Source organism: Chiloscyllium punctatum, chromosome 15 (assembly GCF_047496795.1).
Source record: "Chiloscyllium punctatum isolate Juve2018m chromosome 15, sChiPun1.3, whole genome shotgun sequence".
In the NCBI taxonomy this organism is placed as follows: Eukaryota; Metazoa; Chordata; class Chondrichthyes; order Orectolobiformes; family Hemiscylliidae; genus Chiloscyllium; species Chiloscyllium punctatum.
Genome location: NC_092753.1, coordinates 32,747,643 through 32,771,617, shown reverse-complemented (window position 1 = coordinate 32,771,617; position 23,975 = coordinate 32,747,643). Strand labels below are relative to the sequence as shown.

Here is a 23,975-nt window from a genome sequence, read left to right as displayed (position 1 = left end):
ATGGAAGGTTAAACTGTGAATGTAAAACAATTTTAACCTCAGGGCAATTGGCAGGCTGGTGAGAGAAAGTTGTTACAGGATTTCAAAAGTAAAGCAAGCAGATTTATGGTTCAATTTATTCAATTCTTTTGTATTATAGAGTCAGAGAGTGCTACAGCATGGAGACAGGCCCTCTGGCCCAAACTAGTCCATGCTGACCAAAATATCTATCCACGCTAACCCCATTTCCCTGCACTTGGCCCATATCCTTCTAAACTTTTCCCATCCATGTATTTGTCCAAATGCCTCTTAAATATTGTTAATGTACCCACCTCAACCACTTCCACTGGCAACTCATTCCATATGCATACCACCCTCTGAGTAAACAATGTTGCTCCCGGGCTCTCTTTTATTCTTTCCCCTCTAAACTTAAACTGATGTCCTCTAGTCTGTGATTCCCCAACCATGGGAGAAAGACTGGATGCATTCACCCTATCCATGTGGCATGGTGGTACAGTGGTTAGCACTGCTGCCTCACAGCGCCAGAGACCTGGGTTCAATTCCCACCTTGGGCGACTGTCTGTGTGGAGTTTGCACATTTTCCCTGTGTCTGCGTGGGTTTCTTCCAGGTGCAGGTTAGGTAAATTGGCCATGCTAAATGTAGGGCAATGGGTCTGGGTGGGTTGCTGTTCGGAGGGCCAGTGTGGACATGGTGGGCTGAAAGGCCTGTTTCCACACTAAGTAATCTAATCTATGCCTCTCATAATCTTATACACTTCTATAAGATTCCCCCCTCAGTCTCATACAGTCTAAAGAAAAAACGTCCTTGCTAATCCAACTCTATAACTCAGACTTTTGAGTCTTGGCAACATTCTTATAAATTTCTTCTGCACTCTTTCTAGTTTAATAACATCCTTCCTATATAACGTGACCAAAACTGAACACAATACAGTACTCCAACTGCACCCTCAACAACGTCCTGTACAACTGCAACATGACTTCCCAACTTCTATACTCAATGCCCTGACTGATGAAAGCCAGTGTGTCAAAAGCCTTCTTCACAGCCCTGTCTACGTGTGACTCCATTTTCAGAGAACCATGCACCTGAACTCCAAGGTCCCTCTGTTCTACTACACTCCTTAAGGCCCTATCATTCGCAATGAAACTCCTACCTTGATTTGACTTTCCAAAATGCACGACCTCATATTTATCTATATTAATCTCCATTTGCTATTTCTCGCCCCACTTCCCCTGCTGATCAAGGTCTTGCTGCAATTTCTCATAACCTTCCTCACTGTCCACCATACTGCCTATTTTAGTGTCATCAGCAAATTTACTAATCATGCCTTGTACATTCTCATCCAAATCATTGATATAGATGACAAATAGCAATGGGCTCAGCACCGACTCCTGAGGCATTGCACCAGTCACAGGTCTCCAGTCCGACAAGAATCCTTCAATTATCACCTTCTGCTTCCTACCATCAAGCCAATCATGTATCCAATTTGCCAGCTCCACCTGACTTCTATGTAATCGAACCTCCCAGAGCAGCAGACTATGTGGAACCTTATTAAAGGCCTGGTTGAAATCAATACAGACTGCAAGTACTTTCCTGGTCCTTCATCAAAGAACTCTAACAAATTTGTGAGGCATGATCTCCCATACACAAAGCCATGCTGACTAATCAATCCCTGTCTTTCTAAATGCATGTATGTCTTATCTCTCAGAATTTTCTCAAGTAACCTACCTACCACAGATAGAGTCATAAAGATGTACAGCATGGAAACAGACCCTTCAGTCCAACCTGTCCATGCCGACCAGACATCCCAACCCAATCTAGTCCCACTTACCAGCACCTGGTCTATATCCCTCCAAACCCTTCCTATTCATATACCCATTCAAATGCCTCTTAAATGTTACAATTGTACCAGCCTCCACCACATCCTCTGGCAGCTCATTCCATACACGTACCACCCTCTGTGTGAAAAAGTTTCCCCTTAGGTCTCTTTTATATCTTTCCCCTCTAACCCAAACCTATGCCCTTTAGCTCTGGACTCCCCGACCCCAGGTAAAAGACTTTTCCAATTTGTAAACCTCTATAAGGTCACCCCTCAGCCTCCGACGCTCCAGGGAAAACAGCCCCAGCCTGTTCAGCCTCTCCCTATAGCTCAAATCCTCCAACCCTGGCAACATCCTTGTAAATCTTTTCTGAACCCTTTCAAGTTTCACAACATCTTTCCAATAGGATGGAGACCAGAATTGCACACAATATTCCAACAGTGGCCTAACCAATGTCCTGTACAGCTGCAACGTGACCTCCCAACTCCTGTACTCAATACTCTGACCAATAAAGGAAAGCATACCAAATGCCTTCTTCACTATCCTATCTACCTACGACTCCACTTTCAAGGAGCTATGAACCTGCACTCCAAGGTCTCTTTGTTCAGCAACACTCCCTAGGACCTTACCATTAAGTGTATAAGTCCTGCTAAGATTTGCTTTCCCAAAATGCAGCACCTCGCATTTATCTGAATTAAACTCCATCTGCCACTTCTCAGCCCATTGGCCCATTTGGTCAAGATCCTGTTGTAATCTGAAGTAACCCTCTTTGCTGTCCACTACACCTCTAATTTTGATGTCATCTGCAAACTTACTAACTGTACCTCTTATGCTCACATCCAAATCATTTATGTAAATGACAAAAAGTAGAGGGCCCAGCACCGATCCTTGTGGAACTCCACTGGTCACAGGCCTCCAGTCTGAAAAACAACCCTCCACCACCACCCTGCATTTTCTACCTTTGAGCCAGTTCTGTATCCAAGTGGCTAGTTCTCCCTGTATTTCATGAGATTTAACCTTGCTAATCAGTCTCCCATGGGGAACCTTGTCGAACGCCTTACAGAAGTCCACATAGATCACATCTACTGCTCTTCCCTCATCAATTCTCTTTGCTACTTCCTCAAGAAACTCTATCAAGTTTGTGAGACATGATTTCCTACGCACAAAGCCATGTTGACTATCCCTAATCAGTCCTTGCCTTTCCAAATACATGTACATCCGGTCCCTCAGGATTCCCTCCAACAACTTGCCCACCACCGACGTCAGGCTCACTGGTCTATAGTTCCCTGGCTTGTCCTTACCACCCTTCTTAAACAGTGGCACCACGTTAGCCAACCTCCAGTCTTCCAGCACCGCCCCTGTGACTATTGATGATACACATATCTCAACAAGAGGCCCAGCAATCACTTCCCTAGCTTTCCACAGAGTTCTGGGGTACACCTGATCAGGTCCTGGGGATTTATCTACCTTTAACCGTTTCAAGGCATCCAGCACTTCCTCCTCTGTAATCTGGACATTTTGCAAGATGTCACCATCTATTTCCCTACAGTCTATATCTTCCACATCCTTTTCCACAGTAAATACTGATGCAAAATACTCATTTAGTATGTCCCCCATTTTCTGTGGCTCCACACAAAGGCTGCCTTGCTGATCTTTGAGGGGCCCTATTCTCTCCCTAGTTACCCTTTTGTCCTTAATTTATTTGTAAAACCCCTTTGGATTCTCCTTAATTCTATTTGCCAAAGCTATCTCATGTCCCATTTTTGCCCTCCTGATTTCCCTCTTAAGTATACTTCTACTGCCTTTATACTCTTCTTAGGATTCACTCGATCTATCCTGTCTATACCTTACATATGCTTCCTTCTTTTTCTTAACCAAACCTTCAATTTCTTTAGTCATCTAGCATTCTCTATACTTATCACCTTTTCCTTTCACCCTGACAGGAATATACTTTCTCTGGATTCTCCTTATCTCATTTCTGAAGGCTTCCCATTTTCCATCCGTCCCTTTACCTGCGAACATCTGCCCCTCCCCCCAATCAGCTTTTGAAAGTTCTTCTTGCCTACTCCATCAAAATTTGTCTTTCTCCAATTTAGAACTTCAACTTTTACATCTGGTCTATCCTTTTCCATTATTATTTTAAATCTAATAGAATTATGGTCACTGGCTGCAAAGTGCTCCCCCACTGACACCTCAGTCACCTGCCCTGCCTTATTTCCCAAGAGTAAGTCAACATTTGCACCTTGTCTAGTAGCTACATCCACATACTGAATCAGAAAATTGTCTTGTACACATTAACAAATTCCTCTCCATCTAAACCCTTAACACTATGGCAGTCCCAGTCTATGTTTGGAAAGTTAATATCCCCTACCATAACCACCCTATTATTCTCAGAGATAGCTGAGATCTCCTTACAAGTTTGTTTCTCAATTTCCCTCTGACTATTAGGGGGTTTATAAAACAATCCCAATAAGGTTATCATCTCTTTCTTATTTCTCAGTTCCACCCAAATAACTTCCCTGGATGTATTTCCAGGAATATCCCCCTCAGCACAGCTGTAATGCTATCCCTTATCAAAAATGCCACTCCCCTCCTCTCTTGCGTTCCTTTCTATTCTTCCTGTAGCATTTGTATCCTGGAATATTAAGCTGCCACTCCTGCCCGTCCCTGAGCCATGTTTCTGTAATTGCTATGATATCCCAGTCCCATGTTCCTAACCATGCCCTGAGTTCATCTGCCTTCCCTGTTAAGCCCTTTGCATTGAAATAAATGCAGTTTAATTTATTAGTCCTACCTTGTCCCTGCCTTAGGCTTGTTAGGCTTACTTGTCTATAGTTCCCAGGTTTTTCTTTGCAGCCCTTCTTGAACAAATGCATAACATTTGCTACCCTCCAGTCTTCCGGGACCTTATCTGTGGCTAATGATAATGCAAAAATATTAGCAAGGGCCCCCACAATTTCTTCTCTAGCCTCTTGCAGTGTACTTGGATCTATCTGTCCAGGACCAGGACATTTATCAACCTTCATACATTCTAATATGTTTAACACCTCCTCTACTGTGATATGGACTATCCCCACAATATCACCACTAACTTCCCAAGTTCACAAGTCTTCATGTCTTTCTCCAAGGTCAACACAGAGAAGAAATATTCATCAAGAACCTCAGCCATCTCCTGCAGTTCTACACATACGTGTCCACTCTGGTCCTTGAAGGGCCCTATTCTCTCTCTACCTTTTTTTTTCCCTTTAATGTATTTAAAGTACCTCTTTGGATTCACCCTAAACTTCTCAGCCAAGGGCTAATTTGTGCCCCTTTTTGATCTCATGATTTCCTTCTTCAGTAAACTCCTGTATCCCTATATACCTCCAGGGATTCCCTTGATTCCAGCTGCCTGTACCTGAGCCACACCTCCTTCTTTCTTCTGGTCAAAGCTTGGATATCTCTTGTCATCAAGGGTTCCCTATTCCTGTCAATCTTGTCCGTCACCCTCACAGGAACATTTAGACCTTGAACTCTAACTATCTCACTTTTAAAGACTTATCTCACTTGTCGGAGGTCCCTTTGTCTGGAAACAAACTACTCCAATCAACCCCTGCAAGCTCCTGACTTGTTCCATAAAATTCGCCTTTCTCCGGTTTAGAACCTGAACCTGTGGACCAGTTTTATCCCTCTCCATAGCTATTTTAAAATTAATAGAATTATGGCCATCCCAGTCACCTGTCCCTGCCCTATTTCATATTAATTATGTTATAGAGTTATTTTTAGACATCTGTACTCATTGGCAGGCTGTCTGGCAAAAATATGAACAGCAAGTTACTTTAGCAGCTGATGAGTTAGTTGAGTTGTGCTTGCTGATTTGTGAACAGCCGTGTTGAAAAATAAATGAGCAATTTGATGGGTCAGTCTTGTTGGTTGGTAGGTGTTTCTGTCTGAGGGGCAAAAGTTTTGATGAACTCAAATATAAACATAATGTGACTCAAGATTCAAGTCAGTCATGTTCTTTATGACTTCTTTGAGGATGAACGTATTTTAGAGGCATGTGTGTAATGAAGTATAAATAAAATAATTCAGGTCCAATTGCAAAGATGGATTAAAGGATCACACAAGCTGTTGCACTTGTAAAGAAAGAGATATGGGCACTAAAAAAAGAAATACAATATTTTGAGCATTCTGCAGCAAACATTCTATATGTTTGTATTATACCTTGGATTTGATGCACATATCAGAAAATGGGTTACTTGTTGACCTGGGAAGGCAATAATTTATTTAAACATAAGCAGAAATCTCTGTTCATAGGAAGGGCTTCGGCATTCTACAAATGCTTGTTTTGGTGACAAACAATTAGCATTCTAAGATACCCAAATCCTAAAATTGCACAGTAAGAAAAAAATAATGTAGCCCTTTTAACATGTTAAATTCACAAGGAAACATAAAGCCAAAGGCAAGAAGTTTATTCCATTTTTCTCAACTTGAAAATAGATGGATCAAAAAATCTAATCAACATTTTTCAGTCTATAAAAACAAACAAATATAATCACATGGTAAGGCAATCTGAATTGAATAGTGTACCTGAATGGGAAGAAAAAAAATGAACAAAATATAATTAGACATAACAAAATTAAATAAACATTTTCTATTTCAACATAGCTTGTGCTAATTTTGTACATTTGGTGATCGGAGTCTGATCATGGGAGCTGCTGGGCCATCAATATCAACTGCCAGGTTTTCCATTACCTAAGCGGTTGTCACTTGGTCATCTGTATTCTTGATAACATATGGGAGTTTTTACAGAATTCGCAACAGTTGAAGCCGCCTGTACTTTATAAAATTTCAGAGCCTAGCTCTCCTGTTGCCATGGTAAACAGGCATTACACTGTTAATAAATCAGCTGACCTGCTGGCTTATGGTTCTCCAAGAATCTGGCTGAAGACATATTTGTTGGACCAGACATAGATCCAAGGCTATGCCAAAACTGCTTCTCTAATGCCAACCATAAAAGGCTGGAACTATAAACAAGCTCACTCACCATTGCATTGCAACCCATCATCAAGAACACTATTTCCATCTCCACAGTCCCACTGGTTTTAATTCCTAAGTCATTCTTGTCTCTGCTAAAAACCCTTATCCATACCTTTGTTAACTCCACACTCAGTTTCTCCAATGTTTTGTAACATTGCCCTTTTCTGCCCCTATCAAGCTGAGACCCTCATTTATGTTACCCTTTAACTGTTTCAACTCTCTTCCAGGAGGCCTACAATCCTATACCATTCACAAACCTTAGCTCTAACAAAACGTTGTTATATCATTTCTAACTTGCACTGAATCCCATTTATTCATCAATTTTGTGCTTGCTGACTTAAGTGGGGTATTTGGTCTTTCAACTCCTCAATTTTACAATTCCCTTCCTCAATCTCAAATTCCTCCATGGCTTTGTAACATCTCCCAATCCTACAAAGTTCTGAGATTTCAATGCTTCTTTAGTTTTGGGGACTTTCTTGTATCCCCAACATTAAATTCTCAACAACTGCCGACCATGCATTTAGCTGCCCAGATTATAAGCTTAGAACTCCTTCCCTAAAACCTTTTCCATGTTTCTCTTGACATTGCTTAAAATATACCTGCTCGATAAAGTTCCTGCTCATCTGTATTCAAAATTTTGTATGTGGCTCCGCACCAAATTTTGCTTAATAATTCTCCTGTGTGGTATGTTTTATGATTTTAAAGGTGCTTTATAAAGGTGCGTGTTGTTATCCTCCAAAAACCTCAAGAGATCAATCCAGCATTCTTAACTATTCAGAACTCCACAACTCAATGCTTATTCTGTATAATGTTCTATCCTTCCTGATTCCCAGTGTCTTGATGTTGTCTAATACACTGACTTAAAAATCCTTACAATTGCTCATAGACCTTTGCAAGAACTCACTCTATTCTATTCTAGAGCTGCCTACAACTCTACAACTCAGCCGCTAGTCTAAATCTGATGACATTTTCACGAGAGTGGGCAAAACATATTGGCATCCTGCCTGTACTCTGCCTCCTCTGCTAAAATGCATTGCTTTATTTTATCTGTCCCACCTTCAACAAATTCTTAAAACTGATTTAGGTGACCTCTTTGACCAAAGCTCTTCGAGTTCCTAATGTTATCCAAATTATATCCTTTTCTTTGAACCTTAACATACCAAACATGAGGAGATCATGTTACCCTCAAAGAGATAGACAGCTGTAACTTGTTGCTGAGTTTAGCCCAGCTATGAGTTACTTATCTGTTCTAACCTGGAGTAATTGAAGCATCTTTCACGGTGCTTAGGTCCAAGGTCATAGTTGAATGCAGTAATCAAAACCAGTATAGCTTTGAGCTATATACTGCATAAAGCTGCTGATCCACTGGGGATTGTCTACCTTTAAAGATTTAATACTAATACAGATTAAAGCAAAGCAATATGGAATTACATTTTTAATGTTTATTTCAATAGGAAATATCCCAAAACATGTCATAGTTCAGGCTTGTAACGGGATTGCGCCTGGTCAAAGAATCTTCTTGTTGAAATGTGGAACATTGCCATTTCGCTGAGTTTTGAAAAACTCAGACTCATTCTCCATGTTAAGGCAGCACAATGATAGTCATGAAATTGAGGCTGGCACTCAAGTCATCTCAGTGAAGAATAGGAGAATGTTGAGGAACAGCAGAAATGACTTTGCAGGCACAGGAAGAGATGCTATCCGCTGGGCTTGTTGGACTTGGTAGTACAGGTAGTTACAGAGCCACAAATGGACAGCTTCACAGAGGTGAATCACAGAGACGAGACAGAGTAGGATGCCATGGTTGACTGGATCAAATGTGACAAAGGAGAACTTGGAGACCTAACACTTTGTGGACAATATCATAAAGAATATTATTTGTGGATAGAAACTTGTGTGTACACTGCTTGTCTACACAATGTGGTCTCAGTGCTGTGTGGAACAGGTACTGAATTAAAGGGATATAATTTTTGAATTAAATTCAAAAGCAATGCTGGGTATCAAGTAGGGTTGTGATGACACATTCCAGACCCTTACAAAGAAAGGGTAGGATGGAAAAACACAGTGAAGTTTCACCAGTTAATTCTAACTAACTTAACAATAATTATTTATTTTTTTAAAAAAAGGGAATATCCTACCTTAATTGTGCTCTTTAGAATTCTAAGCTTGTGCAATTTTTCATTGATAACTGGATTGTCGCATCTCTTTACAAAGGACTTCTTGAATTCCTGTTTGGTGGAAATTCGATGCTCTCCTAGTGGAGACACACTGGCGTTCTCCAATGCCTTGTACAAATCCTGCAAAGAGTCCCCTGTTTTCTCTGGTGTGGGTTCTGGTAAAGAATTAAATTCAATAAGTCTGGGGTAAGTGATTGACTCAGAGCAGCATTTTCACTTCATAAAGTGCCTGATATAATTCTAGTTTAAAAGAAATGAGAGACTGAATGTGAGTTAGCTTACTGAATAGAACAGGTATCTCTTGACAAATCATCTTCTAGCATGGAAAACCTATTTAAGAGTTGACTTAATTTATATTAACTTTGTTCCATCTGGAGCACATGGTTTGACGAAGGAATGACTGTTTCAATATAATTACAGGATTAATAACTTGATTTAGAATTTCAACAGGAAACTCTGCAATAAGATTGAGGCAACAACTATCTTAGTCAAAGACTTTTTCAAGTGATTCACAGTCAAAGGCCACTCTCGGTTATCACTAACAAAATCTTGACAAACTGTCTAAGCAACTTACGGTACACTTTTAGTGTCCTTTGCTTAAAAAGAACCCAGTTCTTATCATAAAGACTGCCTACTCCTGAGTTATATGTCTATAGTTTGATCAAATCAAGGAATTTGTTATCTGTTAAATTTTACAAAATAAAAACCAAAAGAACTGTGAATGCTGGAAATCAGAAGCAAAAACAGAAATTGCTGGAAATTACTGCCTGAGATAGTTCTGAAGAAAGGTCACCGGACCCAAAACATTAACTCTGATCTCTCTGAGCAATTTCTATTTTTGTCTTTTACATTTTACATTTGCTGACTGTGAGCTGATGTCTTCCTTGGTGCCATATGCACCTGAGATTAATTCTTGACCATACTTTCATTGTGACCCCCTGAGACAAGAACGTGGACTAAAGTGCAAATGACCATATTGATCGGGCCATTCAGAACCTCCAAACAAATTATTTCATTGGCCAATATGAAGTTATGCCAGTAAAACCGAATACTTAGAGTACTGCAAGGGTGACCACAGATTGAAAGGGTTTGAGGAGATAATCTTAAAAGTAAATGGTAACTGAGCAAACTCGGTACATCGCCTTCTCTAAGGCCAAAAGTTTATTTAGCTAAGGAACAGGTTATACAGCAGGTTAACATAAATGGCACTTCTTAACTCAGAGGACCCAAAGAGATATTTTAAAGTGATAAAGCAATTTGAAAAACAAAATCACAGCATACAAAGCATAAGTGTCCGATTAAAGGAGACAGTCAATGATGGTACAAGCAATAGGAATGGGGAGAGATAAACAAAAGGATTGTGTTTAACACCAGTGTAACATGAAGTAGGGAATTAAAAAAAACACCAGTACAAGGTAACAGCAGCAACATACAAAGGTTACAGAATCTTTAAGTACTCAATTACCTTCAATCAGGATTTGAACCTCAACTTTTTAATTATACTGCAGAAATGAGATCAGACTTGAGAAGATACCAGCCCTCTTTCAGCATATCAAGCAGCTGATGACAAGTCAAACAAGTTGTACATGTCACAAAAGTAATTATTTCTGACCCTTCAGCTAGCATGTTAGATCTTCAGCAGGTTGGGTCACCACAAGCAAATCAGGAAAATTTGTCTTTTCTGTGCTATGTCAGTAGAAGCAGTAGCAGCAAAACTACTTTAAAATACACTCTCCCCTTAAAGAAAAACAGCAAAGTTGTGAAAGAGGTGATTTTAAGGAGGGCAGTAAAGATGAAGAGGAAGTTTCAGAGAGGTATAGAAAGTGAATTCAAGAACATGGGCCTAGTTGGTTTAAAGCACAGCTGTAAATGATAAAAGGGAGGGCTGGAAGTATGAAGAAGACACTAAAGTTAGAAGACAGGAGAGTTCTAAGACATTCTCAGACAACTTTTAGAGATAGGCATTAATGCATTTAAACACAAGGATAATAATTTCAAGTTAGAGGCATACGGAACCAGGATTCAGTGTGCTAGAAAAACACAGTCGGTCAGGCAGCACCCGAGGGGCAGGAGAGTCGCTGTTTCGAGCATAAGCTCTTCATCAGGATTCAGTGTAGGTCAGCTGAATTACTGGGTGAGCCACATTTAGCATGGAATAAAACTCAGGCAGCAGAGTGTTTGATGAGATGAATAGAGAGTGGAAGATGAGCATTCGAACAACAGTCATAGGAATGGCTGAGTCTGAAGATGGGTGAAAGGCTTCAGTAAAAGATGGACTATAGTGGAGCAGGGAAAGATGGTGTTACAGAGGTGTAAGTAGGCAGTCTTTGTGCTGGAGAAGTATGACTCTACGGTTGCCAAGAGTCTGGTTCCAGCTGACATAATGGTCAGGAAATAGTACAGAGTGAGTGGTAAAGGTATAGAGATAAGATGATGGCTTCAAATCGTCTTGAATTGTGGGACCAAACATTAAGTGTTCACACTAGGGGAAACAATAAAAATGGATAAAAATAAATGTTTTACTGGGGACAAAAGTTCAATGTTTGAAGTCATAGAGTCAAACAGCGCAGAAACGGACCCTTCAGTCCAACCCATCCATAGTGACCAAGCTTCCCAAAGCTAAACTAATTCCACTTACTTGCATTTGGCCCATATCCCTCTAAACCTTTCCTATTCATATGCCTGTCAAAACGTCTTTTAAATGTTGTAACTGTGCCTGCACCTACCACTTCCTCCAGCAGTTCATTCCACACACTAACCACCCTCTGTGTGAAAAAGTTGACCCTTATGTGCCTTTTAAATCTTCTCCTTTCACTTAAAAATATGCCCCCTCATTTTGAACTTCCCCACCCTAGGGAAAGGACCTTTGTTATTCACCTTTTCGATGCCCCTCATGATAAGTGATTGTGCGTATTGGAAAAGTCTGTAAACATTGTTAACATATTACAAAACATTTCTGACATTTCATTAAATCTTCATCCAGAATACCACATTGAAATTATTTTAAAATGAAACATAGAAAATTGCAAATGTTAACGATTATCACCTATTTATCATCCAGCTACTGAGTTGAATAGCAGAGTAGGTGCAACTTGTTTGGTTAAGGCTAACTCCTGCAAGGTCATCTCGTATTAATGAGTTGTAAATTTAGGATACTTACACACACATCAGTTATCTATCATCCCAGGCATGTACAGAACCTGAGTAGAATTAAACATCTCACAGTGATGACATGACAACTGTAGCAAGCAACCTGACATAAGCTCTCAAAGTGGAAGATTATCCCAGAGCACAGTCAGGGACTACACAAGCATATGATCAACAAGATTCTTTACCCAGGTCAGAGTAGCAAATAGTCTGTTTAAAAGAAATAACCAAGTTAAAAGAGCATTAAATCTAACTTCAAATTAAAATATTTTCAAACAAACAAAAAAGAATATTTGTAAGTGATGAAATTTAAAGTTAAAAATCCACACTGATCCTACTATTTGATAATTTTGGTTAAAGAAGATAGACCATTTTCTGGTGGACATTTTATGAGGCATTAGTATTTTATTCAAAGAGAAACCTCAGCCAAGATTAAAATAGAACACAACACAAGTTTTCAGACTGGTCTGTTCCAATAGTAGAAGATTGTTTTGCATTCATGGTTATTAGTTAGGGAAAACCATCAATGTCGACCTGCTATGAGTGAATGTCAACATGAAGAAACAGCTGCACCACAGAAAAAGTGATGTGCCAAAAAAGGGAAGTGGATTGTCAGCACATCTAAGGTCAGAACCATGTACACAATACTCAGCATTTGTGGTACGTTTCAGACAGGCGCTGATTTAAAAATATTGGAAAGTGAAGATTATTTCTCCCCAAAATAGTTCCAGGATAAAAGCATAATTGAATCATTTAAGGTGGAGTTTGTAAGCTGTCAAATTGATTGCTTAGTTGAATAAATCACGATGGATTTATATTTCCTGACTTTAGTCTCTCCAGGATTGTTACCTGTGAGAGACAAGTTAGACTGAAATGGGTAATATATAGATAGTGCCTAGTGAAATAAAGCACTCCTTTTTATGAGGTGACTCCACTGTACTATGCAATTGCTTACTCTCAGCAAACTCCATTTAATCCTCAAGAGACTGTAAGTGAGACACTGGATTGCTTTAATCCACACAACAAAATGCCACAACAAACCCAAGGTGTGAAGTTCCTGATCATGACATTTATACTCACTGATGGCCACAATACCCAGATTCTGTCACTTTATAATTAAAAATGCTATCATTTGTCCAGGGCCTTAATTTTTTTTTATATTGTTGGTTAAATGTAAACAACTCTATTCAAACCTGCCTCGAGATATTTATGAATGCCATGTGCCCCTAAATATGACTTGACCAATTTGAATCTGAAAAATCCTTCACTTGACAAAGGAGCAGGGCTGCAACAGCTTGTGATTTCAAATAAACCTGTTGGACTATAACCTGGTGTCATGTGATTTTTAACCTTGTCCACCCCAGTCCAACACCGGCATCTCCACATCATGAAAAATCCATGTCTTACAAAAATGCTACTGACTTGAACATGTACCATGACTCTAAAATTCTGTTGAATGTATATATAGCAGAATGTTGTCATCTTACAAGTAATAACTTTCAGGAAAGATACATTTTTCAGATTACAAGATGAACTTGTAATCACATACTGGCGCCTGAAATATTAAACAGGGACATGTCTGTACAGGCAGTACCACTGAGAAAGGTCTTTGGTGGCCAATTAAACTCTGTCCTTTCATCACATTCCATTCCATTCATGGTATTAAGGTAACTACATCATAGCCACCCTTGGTCTTTCACAGGCAACCTTATTACCCTGTGCATAATGGTACCACAGCTGATTGCATGGCTAGTAGATGCTGTAACTTTGTTGTGTACTGATTTGTTCTCAAAGTCTGTATGCGTAGTTCTAAACTGTCTTGTAAGGGTACATTAAGCATGCATTGCACATATGCAAAATAAACCCATATAGTTTATTAGTTTCCCTTATAACACATTGGAGTATTGTATTATTTTTTTTTCAATCTGGCATTTCTGCTTCAATATAGAACTAAGCACTGCTGATTTTACGAACCTTTTATACCATTGAATAATCTAGTTAAATTTTAGTTCCCAGTATAAAAACTTTATCCATTAAGAGTACAGAGGTCTGTCATGCACTTGATTGATGTCACACGCCTTCTCAGAACAGGTTGCGATTTTAAATGATTTTCTGACTTGTTTAAAAAAAGGTACCTTCATAGAACTGACCCACATCCATCTGCCTCTATTTTAATACCTCCGTGTTAAAATATATTATCTACCTTTCACCACAGAGGTTAATTATAGATGTGATTGGTGAGGGAGATGGAATGATTAGATTAGATTACTTACAGTGTAGAAACAGGCCCTTCGGCCCAACAAGTCCACACTGCCCCGCCGAAGTGCAACCCACCCATACCCATACATTTACCCCTTACCTAACACTACAGGCAATTTAGCATGGCCAATTCATCTGACTTGCACATCTTTGGACTGTGGGAGGAAACAGGAGCACCCAGAGGAAACCCACGCAGACGACGTGCAAACTCCACACAGTTAGTCGCCTGAGGCAGGAATTGAACCCGGGTCTCTGGTGCTGTGAGGCAGCAGTACTAACCACTGTGCCACCGTAGTATGGTAGTACTATGCAATTTCATTGAATAAGTCTGAAACTGCAAGACCATCAAGTTTATCAAGTACCCTTAATAAGGGTGAGTAGCACATTGCTGTGAAATCTGCAATTATTGGGATTTATTTGTACATAGTAGGACTTTACAGACAAATGATAAAACAGCACAAATGAAGCATTAGGTAAAACTACATAATTTCTGAACAGTTAAACTGAACTTGTGGATGTATTATAGTATACACAGGGGTAATTTCATGGAGACATCAGTGGTCTTGCCAGCCAGTTAGAGAGCTGGTGAGAGACTTGCATTGTCTCTTCTGGGGATGCCACCAGCATAAGGTATTCCCTGGAATCAAGTTTGGAAATCCTGCCCAATAGGACCACACAGAGGCCAGGAAGCCTTCAGTTCACTAGCTTCAGCAGGGAGGTGGTAACTGCAATGAGAACAACACGCACTCAAGGCTGAGGATTGAGAAGTGACTGAGGGCTGAGCTAAGTCATGGACAGAGGGGTTTGTAGGGTGGGATTTGTAGGGGAATGGGCTCAGGAGCAACACCAGGGGAGCAGCTCTAAGGAGGCCACCATTCTTCCTGATGTTAGGTTTCCAATCAGGCACCGTGCGCCTTCGCAGAAGAGAACACTGCTGCACTGCCCTCACCTTCCCCTGCATCCACTTCCAGGAGGTGAGAAACTAACACAGGTTTATTTCTCATACTCACTATATAACACAGGCCTATCTCTAGTTGGTTATACCAGTGGCACTGAAATCAGGCCCTTAAGTTCTGGTTAATTAGTCACGGACAGACAGCAATGGCTGCTGGGATGGGAAGATGAACCACGGGCCTTTCCACCTTCGAATTAATTTTGACAGAGGGAGGAAAGCCAGCAGGGTGCTTGCACACCCTCTTCCTCCCTGAGTAAATTCCCTCCCTGTCTCTAAGTGCACAACAAAAGTGGCCATAAATCTGTCCACATAAACTTTCAGCCCAAATGCCCTAACTATTTCTGTAAGGAAGTTTTTGGAGCATACTTGTATGTGCTTTAAGCTTGCACTTACCTGGATTGGGATTGAGCTGACTGCCCAGTGATTCCCTTACACTGAGCATAAACAAACATGCAGTCCATTTGTCTAGGCTAGAATTGAATCCATATTCTCGAAGGGAAAAATCTATGTTCTAACCCACCCTGCTGTCTAACTTCCATGGACTTCATTACTCCAAAAAGCTAAAGAACTGCAGATTATGGAAGTCAGAAACAAAAAACAGAAATTGCTGGAAAAACTCAGCAGGTCTGGCAGCAAGTCAGAACTGAAGAAGGATCACTGGCTCCAAAGCATTAACTTTGCTTTCTCTCCACAGGTGCTGCCTGACCTGCTGAGTTTATCCAGCAATTTCTGATTTTGTAACTTCATTATTCCACGTGCTGTTAAAAACACTGAATTCCTGTGTTCATGACAGCTACTATTGCACAATAGTTAATCTTATCCTATTGCCAGGCTTATTGTTTCTGCAATTCCATCACCTTATGTGAGGTCAATGCAGCTTTTAAAGAATAAGCTGTGCTCTATCACAAAAGCATCACAATGGCACAGGATGTTACAGCACTAACATATTGTATCATGGATTCCACTCACACGTGGAAGTATTTAGTTTTGCAATACAAGAGTGATGGGATGTTATGGGGAGGTTAGTCTCCTCCACAGAAGTTGGGGAATGAGAATGAGAATGAATGCCAAAGCAAGATGCTTTTAATCTGACAGTGGATTGTTTCAGAACAGACCTGGAGGAGTCTCTGGCATAGGGTGGACACTTTCCATCAGCAGTCCAGATGACTGGACAACAAGCCAACAGAACACACTTAACTGAGTTACAGCAGAACATATTTTTTTGCTGCAAAACAAAATACAGCTTGCATTTCCCTTCAGTATCCCACAATACTGCTCTGGAATTACGTTTCTTGCCTATTGCTATCTGTGAAAGCTGTAATGTAAAATTCCTTTAAAAGGTTAAAGATTGCAACTGCAAAGGCTTCTGCTGGAAGGTGAGGACAAACTCCATGTTATTTGCATGTTGGTGGTTACAGAACTCTGCAGAGAAATAGGAAAGGCTATAAGGAGCTAGAGCTTAAAACCATTGCAACAGATGAATCGAGAATTTAGACATGATCACTCATGAGAGCAAAGTCAGCACACAGGACTGTGTCATAGGTTCAAGGCAAAGTTCACAGCAGAGAAATAAATTGCTGCTGTAATATAAGAAATGTGTGCAACACCAGTGATATGCACGACATGGTTTTGAAAATTTCTAGAGATAGCAAAGATATGTGTGGATTAAGGAAGGCCAGTTAGGATAGATTTCTGTTATTAAACAGTCAAATTATTAAAATCAAGTTATCAAACAAATGTAGTACAGATTTGAAAACAAGCAACAAATACTGTTCCAAAAAGAGCCACTGGACTCAAAACTTTAACTCTGCTTCTCTCTTCACAGATGCTGCTGCACCTGCTGAGTTTCTCCAGGTTATTTAAATATATATCTCAGATTTCCAGCTTCTCCGGTATTTTTCTTTCATTTGAACAATTCTGGCTGGACAGATAAAAGGAATGTAGTGAACATGAACTTCAAGAAGGGTTTTAATAAATTGTCTATAAGAGCTTTAACAGAAAAAAATCAGCATACCTTTCATCAGAAAAATGCAGCAGCACAGACAGAAAGTGGCTGATAGTAATGAAACAAAGTGTCAAAGTAGAGGATATTGCTCAGACTTGAGAAAGGTTGAAAGTGGTAAACTTTGGGAATTGAGGGAGGATGCAGAGATTAACCAGGATGTTGCCTGGACTGGAGAGTTTTAGTTAGGAAGAGAGATTGGATAGACTAGGGTTATTTCCCTTGGGGCAGAGGAGACTGAAGTGGGATGTGATTGAGATGACAAAATTATGAAGCCCTAGATGGAGCAGAACTTTATTCCCTGGGTGGAGGGATCAATGACCAGGGGACATAGATTTAAAGTAAGGGGCAGATGTTATAGGAGGGATGTGAGGAAGGCATTTTCACCCAGGGGCCGGTGGGAATGAGGAACTCACTGCTTGCAACAACAGTACAGGCAGAAATCCTTATAACATTTAAGAAGTGTTCAGATGTTTACTTGCGATCCCAAAGCTTCCAAGTGTAAAATGGGATAAGAATACTTGTTTTTTGACTGGCACAGACTTGATGGGCCAAAGGGCCTTTTCCTGTGCTGTAGACATTGATGTGTCTATGAATAACTTGGACTTGCACAAAATGAACTTGGGAGGAAAATGATCAATGCCAATAAGTTCTTAGGGTGCCCTTTTCATTCACACCTGAATTGCTTTTTAAGGTGATTCAATGTAAAATTGTTTACAAAATTCTCTGGTAATGGAAGAGGGGGGATATTAGCAAGCAACAAGTATAACTTATAAAAGCTTGTGGGTGTCAAGTGAGTTGGTAGAATTCGTACTTGATTAGAAAATTTTATCTAGACAAACCTGCAGCAATACATCTTGCCAGGAGAAACAATGTGTGGAAATACTTAATCGATGGAAAGACACTGAAGCTTGTTCTTCAACATAAATTATGAAACATAAAACTGTGTGACAGTGCGACTGTAGAAAATAAAACCAGAAAATAAAAGATGTAGAGTAAATGCTTTACTATGCTTTTACTCAAAGAATAACTAATTTGCATATAACTTTGGGCAAAAGGAGCTGTTTACCGGAAGTCAGAGTGAGAAGGGAGATGCATGCACAATCATTACAGTGGAAGAGAGATCACAAAAACATTGTATGTTATTCCTAATCATTACTCTTCGAAAACAGTGACACAATTGGGCAGAGTCAGCATTGAGTTACGAAAGAGAAATAATGCTTGATTACCTACTGGAATATTTCAGGGATGTAACTGGTAGAGTTGATAAGGAGGAGCCAGTGGATGTGGTTTACTTTAATTTTCAGAAGGCTTTTGGGTGAGGTCTCATATAAGAGATTAACATTTAAAATGAAAGCATGTGGGATTGGAAGTTGTGCACTGACATAGATAGAGAATTGGCTGGCAGCCAGGAAATGAAGAATAGGAATAAATGAGTCTTTTTCTGAGGGGCAGCTGGTGACTAGTGGAGTACTGTAGTGATCAGTACTTGGATCCCAGCTATTCACAATGTAAGAGAACTAAATGTAATATCTCCAAGTCTGCAGATGATACAAAGCTGGGTGAGAGGGTGAACTGTGAGGAGAATGCAGAGATGCTTCAGTATGATTTAAATGAATTGAGCACATGAGCAAATGCATGGCAGAGGAAGTATAATGTGGGTAAGTGTAAAGGTTATGTAAACTTTGGCAGCAAATACAGAAAAGATTATTAGCTGAATGGCAACAGAATGGGAAAGAAGAAGATATCAAATAAGATTCTTAGAAATTATAGAGTATTTAGTAAAACAAGATTCTTAGAAATGATAGAGCATTTTGCAAAACTAAATGAGGAAAAATTATTTTATCTTGTCAGAGGGTCAGTGACAACAATGTGAAGCAGCGAAATGTCCAGGAGCATGATAGACAATACACCAATTTCATCTTGAATTTGTCCAGATATGAGATGCCAGATGATTTGTATTTGGTGCTTTATCTTATGCACACTGACTGAAAACCAGAGAAGAAAGACAAAGCTTAAAGCAATAATATAAAAAAAAGTTGGTTTTGAAGGAATGAGAATTGAATGAAAGAAAATCAATTGAGAAAGCTTATTAACAGAAATAGAACAGAGATGGGAAACATTACCAAATGGTGTTCAAGACAGTCCTGGAGAAATACATTTCATTGGAACAAAAGACAGAACTAGTGATTATACTAAACATAAATGAATAAAGAAATAAATGCAAAATTGAAATGAATAAAAATGCCATGCATTAAACCAAGAAACAACAAAGCAGAAGATGACAAAAGCGAATAAATGGTTAGGAAAGAACAACAATTCAGAAGGTAGATGGTAAACTAAAAGTTGAATTCTCAAATAATTTAAAAAATAAATGGTGAAGTATTCCATTGACACATAAATAATAAAAGTAAATCAAGATAAAGATATAGCTACTAAGGTGTACACATTATAAACTCACAGGTAATGGTGGCAAAAAGGCTATAATATAGATTAATTACTTTTGCCTGATATTTCCAAGTAAGTTCAATATAGCAGACATAACATTTGAAGAAGAGATCACAAAATATATTTTAAAAGATGCTTGGAAAGTTATAATACAGGCAGTATTATATTTTGTTTTCCACGAAGGGTCAAATAATGACCCAAGAATGGTCAAATATGACCCATGACTAAGGCTAGAACATGTAGAGTCAGGGAAGCTAGCAGAACGGATCAGTTATCCACAAATAAAAAAAAACAAATTGAGTGTTAGAAGTATTACGTCAGATTGGCAGATGAAGGGAAATAGTGTTCCATAATCATTGATATTGTTGTCCACTGTTGTCCACTAACATAAACAATTTAGACTTAAAAATTGGAAGTATGATTTCAAAATTTGTGGACTTTAGTGTAATTAATGGAGAGATGGGGGTGATACAACACTGTAGGACTTGAATAAACTTGCAGAATCGATATGTATGGGAAAGGAACTTCAATATAGATAATTATGAGGAAGTACATTTTGATCCAAGGAAGAAAGGGGTTAAGATACTCTTTGAGAACTAAGCAATTAACTTGGAAAAGGATCAGAGAAGTCTGATGGCATCGATATATAAATAATTCAAAGAAGCTGATTGTTTAAAAAGATGCAAAGAAAGCAAACAAAGCAGTGGGGCTTCATTTCCAGAGGAACTGAATTGAGAAGCAGAGAAGTTATATTCAACTTGTAAAGAATCTTGGTTAGAACACACTTGGATATGGTGAATATTTCCAGTTTCTATGTTAAGAAACAAATCAAAGTCATGAAGCCTCTGAGAAGAAAATGATTTAGTAGAACGATACCAAAACTGAGAGATGATATCTAATCGGAAAGATTGAACAAACCGGGGATGATATTTCAAGAAAAATGACTGAGGTGTGGTCTAATAACTATCTCTAAGATAAAGAGTTGGGGAAGGTAGATATACATACTTGTGGATGACATTAAAACAAGGGGTTATAAGAGAGTCCCAATAAATCTAACAGGGGGATTCAGATGAAAGATCTTTACCCAGAAGTTGGGTAGAATGTGTATTTTGCCACCTCATCAAGTAATTGAAGTAAATAAAGGAGCGGCATTTTGGAGAAGTGAGAGAGAAATAGAAGGATATATTAAGTGGATTAAATAAAGAAGGACATGTGGAGCTTGTGTGATTGGATTGAAGGTTATGACACAGAGTTGGAAATACTTTATGTTTATAATTTGGGATGAACAAAACTTAATATTTCTACACTTCACAATCGGCTACATTATATATATCAGAAAATATACCAGTACAGGCACCACCAATTGCTGCAACACTTCAGACAGAGCATTTTTTTCATATCAAGAGTCTGGGTTGAAACCCAGTCCAAACTGATGGGGTAAGATTTCATCTGTGTGCTGGATAGGATATTCAATCTGTCTGCACAGTCTCAGTTAGTCCCAGTGAGGTTGAATCAATTACACCAAACACTTCACCAATTGGAGGTGCTGTCATTCTGGTAGGAAACAGTAATATTGCTGCGCTATTAAATCTTTGTTGCAGTTCTGGAGTTAATCCAGTAGGAAACCAATTGCAGCTTTCCAACTTCTATCTATCTTCAATAATTACGGTGCAGTGGAAAGACATTTTACATTTTTTCCCTGCAAGTAAAATAAATCAATACTTTTACTCATCAAAACCAGTTAATAAAGCAGATTGACAGAAATTTACCTCTTGGGAGTGCCTAGCTGAAGTGGCTTCTCTTCAGGCTCAATAGCTGTTCCATAGAATTTATGGCACAGAAGCAAACTATTCGGTCCAACTACACTACGCCAGTTTTTATGATCCACATAACCGTCTTCCTATTTAATTTAACCCAATCTGCAAATCTTTCCATTTCTTTCTTACACACTTATGTAGCTTTCAATTAGTTGCTGCAATGCTATTTACCTCAATTACACATAAATTCTGTGATTTACGGTAACACGTTCCATATTCTAACAAATCCCTAGGGTGTGAAGTAACTCATTAATTTTTTCTCTTGGATTTAGTGACTGTCTTGTATTTACGTCTCATTAACAAGTCACTTCGCAATGGAGAGTTTATGTTTAATCTGATGTGCACACAGAAGTGTATCTTGCAGCAGCTGTCACTGGATTGTAAGCAGGAATTTGGGCTGGTTTGTTCCTCTCTGGGGCCCTGAGGTGCTAAGTTTAGTCACACCACCTCCACTTCTACACTTGCTCAGATCAGTGTCTGTCCTTATCTGTGTTTAGGTCAATTCCACTCTGGTGGTTATTTCCTAAACTGAATACAACCATTAACGTCTGAAATTTGACACTGCAAGGATAAACATTTATTTACCTTCCCTTTACATTTCAATTCCTGCTGCTGAAAATATAGAGATGAGCGCTTTTAATAAAATGCAAAGCAAATCACGTTGCGAGCAGTAATCACAAAAAGTCCAACAAGTGGCGAGGCTCAATTAATGCAGCAGTTCAGTTTATATTAGATGACTGGTGCCAGAAACTTCCCATTGTGCATATGGCCTATTTAGTAATCAAAATGACCAGGGATTGTAGCATTGATTTGGATACTTTCTTATTCACTCATGGAGTGAAGGCATGCCAGGCAAGGCCAGGAGTTATTCACCATTCCTGGCTACCATTGAGAAAGGGGTTTCCTGCTGTCTCCTTAAGCCACTTCAACTCTTCACTCACAGTGATGTTAAGAACAGAGTTTCAGGTTATCTACCTGGGAAAGGTACAGTGATATATTTCCAAATCAAAATGGTGTTTGATTAGGATGGGAACCTGCAGGTGGTGGTGTGATGCTCCTGTAGTTCTTGTTCTTCCAGTTGGCAGACATCACATGTTTGGAAAAAGCCTGGTGAGTAGCTACAATACATTCTGTGGATGGAACAAACTGCTGCCAAAGTACAGTGATGGTGGAGGGAGTGAATATTTAAGATAATAGATGGGGTGCCAGTCAGCTAGGCTGCTTTGTCCTGGATGGTACTGAGTTTCCAGAATGTTGTTAGAGCTGCACTCATCCAGGTACGTGGGAAATATTCCAATCTAACCTGTGCCTTGTAAATGGTAGGCTAGCTATAGAGAATCAGGCAGTGAATTATTCATCAAGGAGTTCCCAGCCTTTGATCTGCACTTGTAGCCACAATATTTGTGTGACTGGTCCAATTCAGTTTCTGATCAATGGCACTCACTAGGATGTTGATGGTTGGGAATTCAGCAGTGGAAATAACACCGAATGGAACATGGTTAGATCCTTTCTTGTTGGTGATGGTCATTGCCATGCAGTTGTGTGGTGTGAATGTTACTTGCCACTTAGCACCTCAAGCTTAAATAATGTCCAGGTCTTGCTGCATTTGAATATGAACTGCTTCTGTATCATAGAAGTGACAAATGTGAATAAGCACTCTGCAGTTGTTAACAAACATTTCCACTTTTGACCTTCCTTAGAAAGAAAGTTGTTAATGAAGTATCTGATGATGTCTAGGCCAATGACACTACTTTGAGGAACACCTATATCAATTTCTTGAGGTGACCATTCTCCAGCAATCACAATCTCCTTTTGTGATAGCTAGATATGACGTGAAACAGTGTACAGCTTTCCATTTGATTCCAACTGACTGCAATTTTCCTTGGGCCCCTTTATTCTACTCTCAGTCAAACACTGCTTGAGGTCAAGGACAGACAGATTTGCTCCTTTGGAATTCAGCTTCTCTGTCCATAACTAAAATGAGTTCTGTGGTTTAGTGTCTCTGGCAGAACCCAAACTGTTGAGTTCTATTTGACAGCACTGTCAATAACACCTTCCATCACTTTAGTGATGCTTCTGTATAGATTGATGGTTTGATAACTGGTTGATTTGTACTTGCGATTTTTGTGAATAGAGCATGCCTGAGAAAATGTCACTGTTCTTGGGTGTGTGCCAATATCTTAGCTGTGCTGGAACAGCCCTTATCAGGTGCATGACTAGTTCTGAAGCACAAGTCTTCAGCACTACTGCCAGGACATTATCAGGGCCCATAGCCTTTGCATTTATCAGTGTGCTCAGTCACTTCTTGGCATCATCTGGAGTGAATTTAATTG

The 23,975-nt window shown here is 39.5% G+C and overlaps 1 protein-coding gene across 6 annotated transcripts in view; it reads right to left on the bottom strand.

Annotated features, from left to right (window-relative positions):
- The window catches only part of cnksr2a (connector enhancer of kinase suppressor of Ras 2a), a 496,755-nt gene that overhangs the window by 7,761 nt on the left and 465,019 nt on the right, over nt 1–23,975 (bottom strand). For 5 of the 6 annotated variants that reach the window (XM_072584887.1, XM_072584891.1, XM_072584888.1 and 2 more), the window contains one exon: nt 8,976–9,169. The exons of the other annotated variant lie outside the window; for it this stretch is intronic. In XM_072584887.1, coding sequence (XP_072440988.1) covers nt 8,976–9,169 — 194 coding nt within the window. The remainder of the gene's footprint in view (nt 1–8,975; nt 9,170–23,975) is intronic. 6 annotated transcript variants of the gene reach the window in all.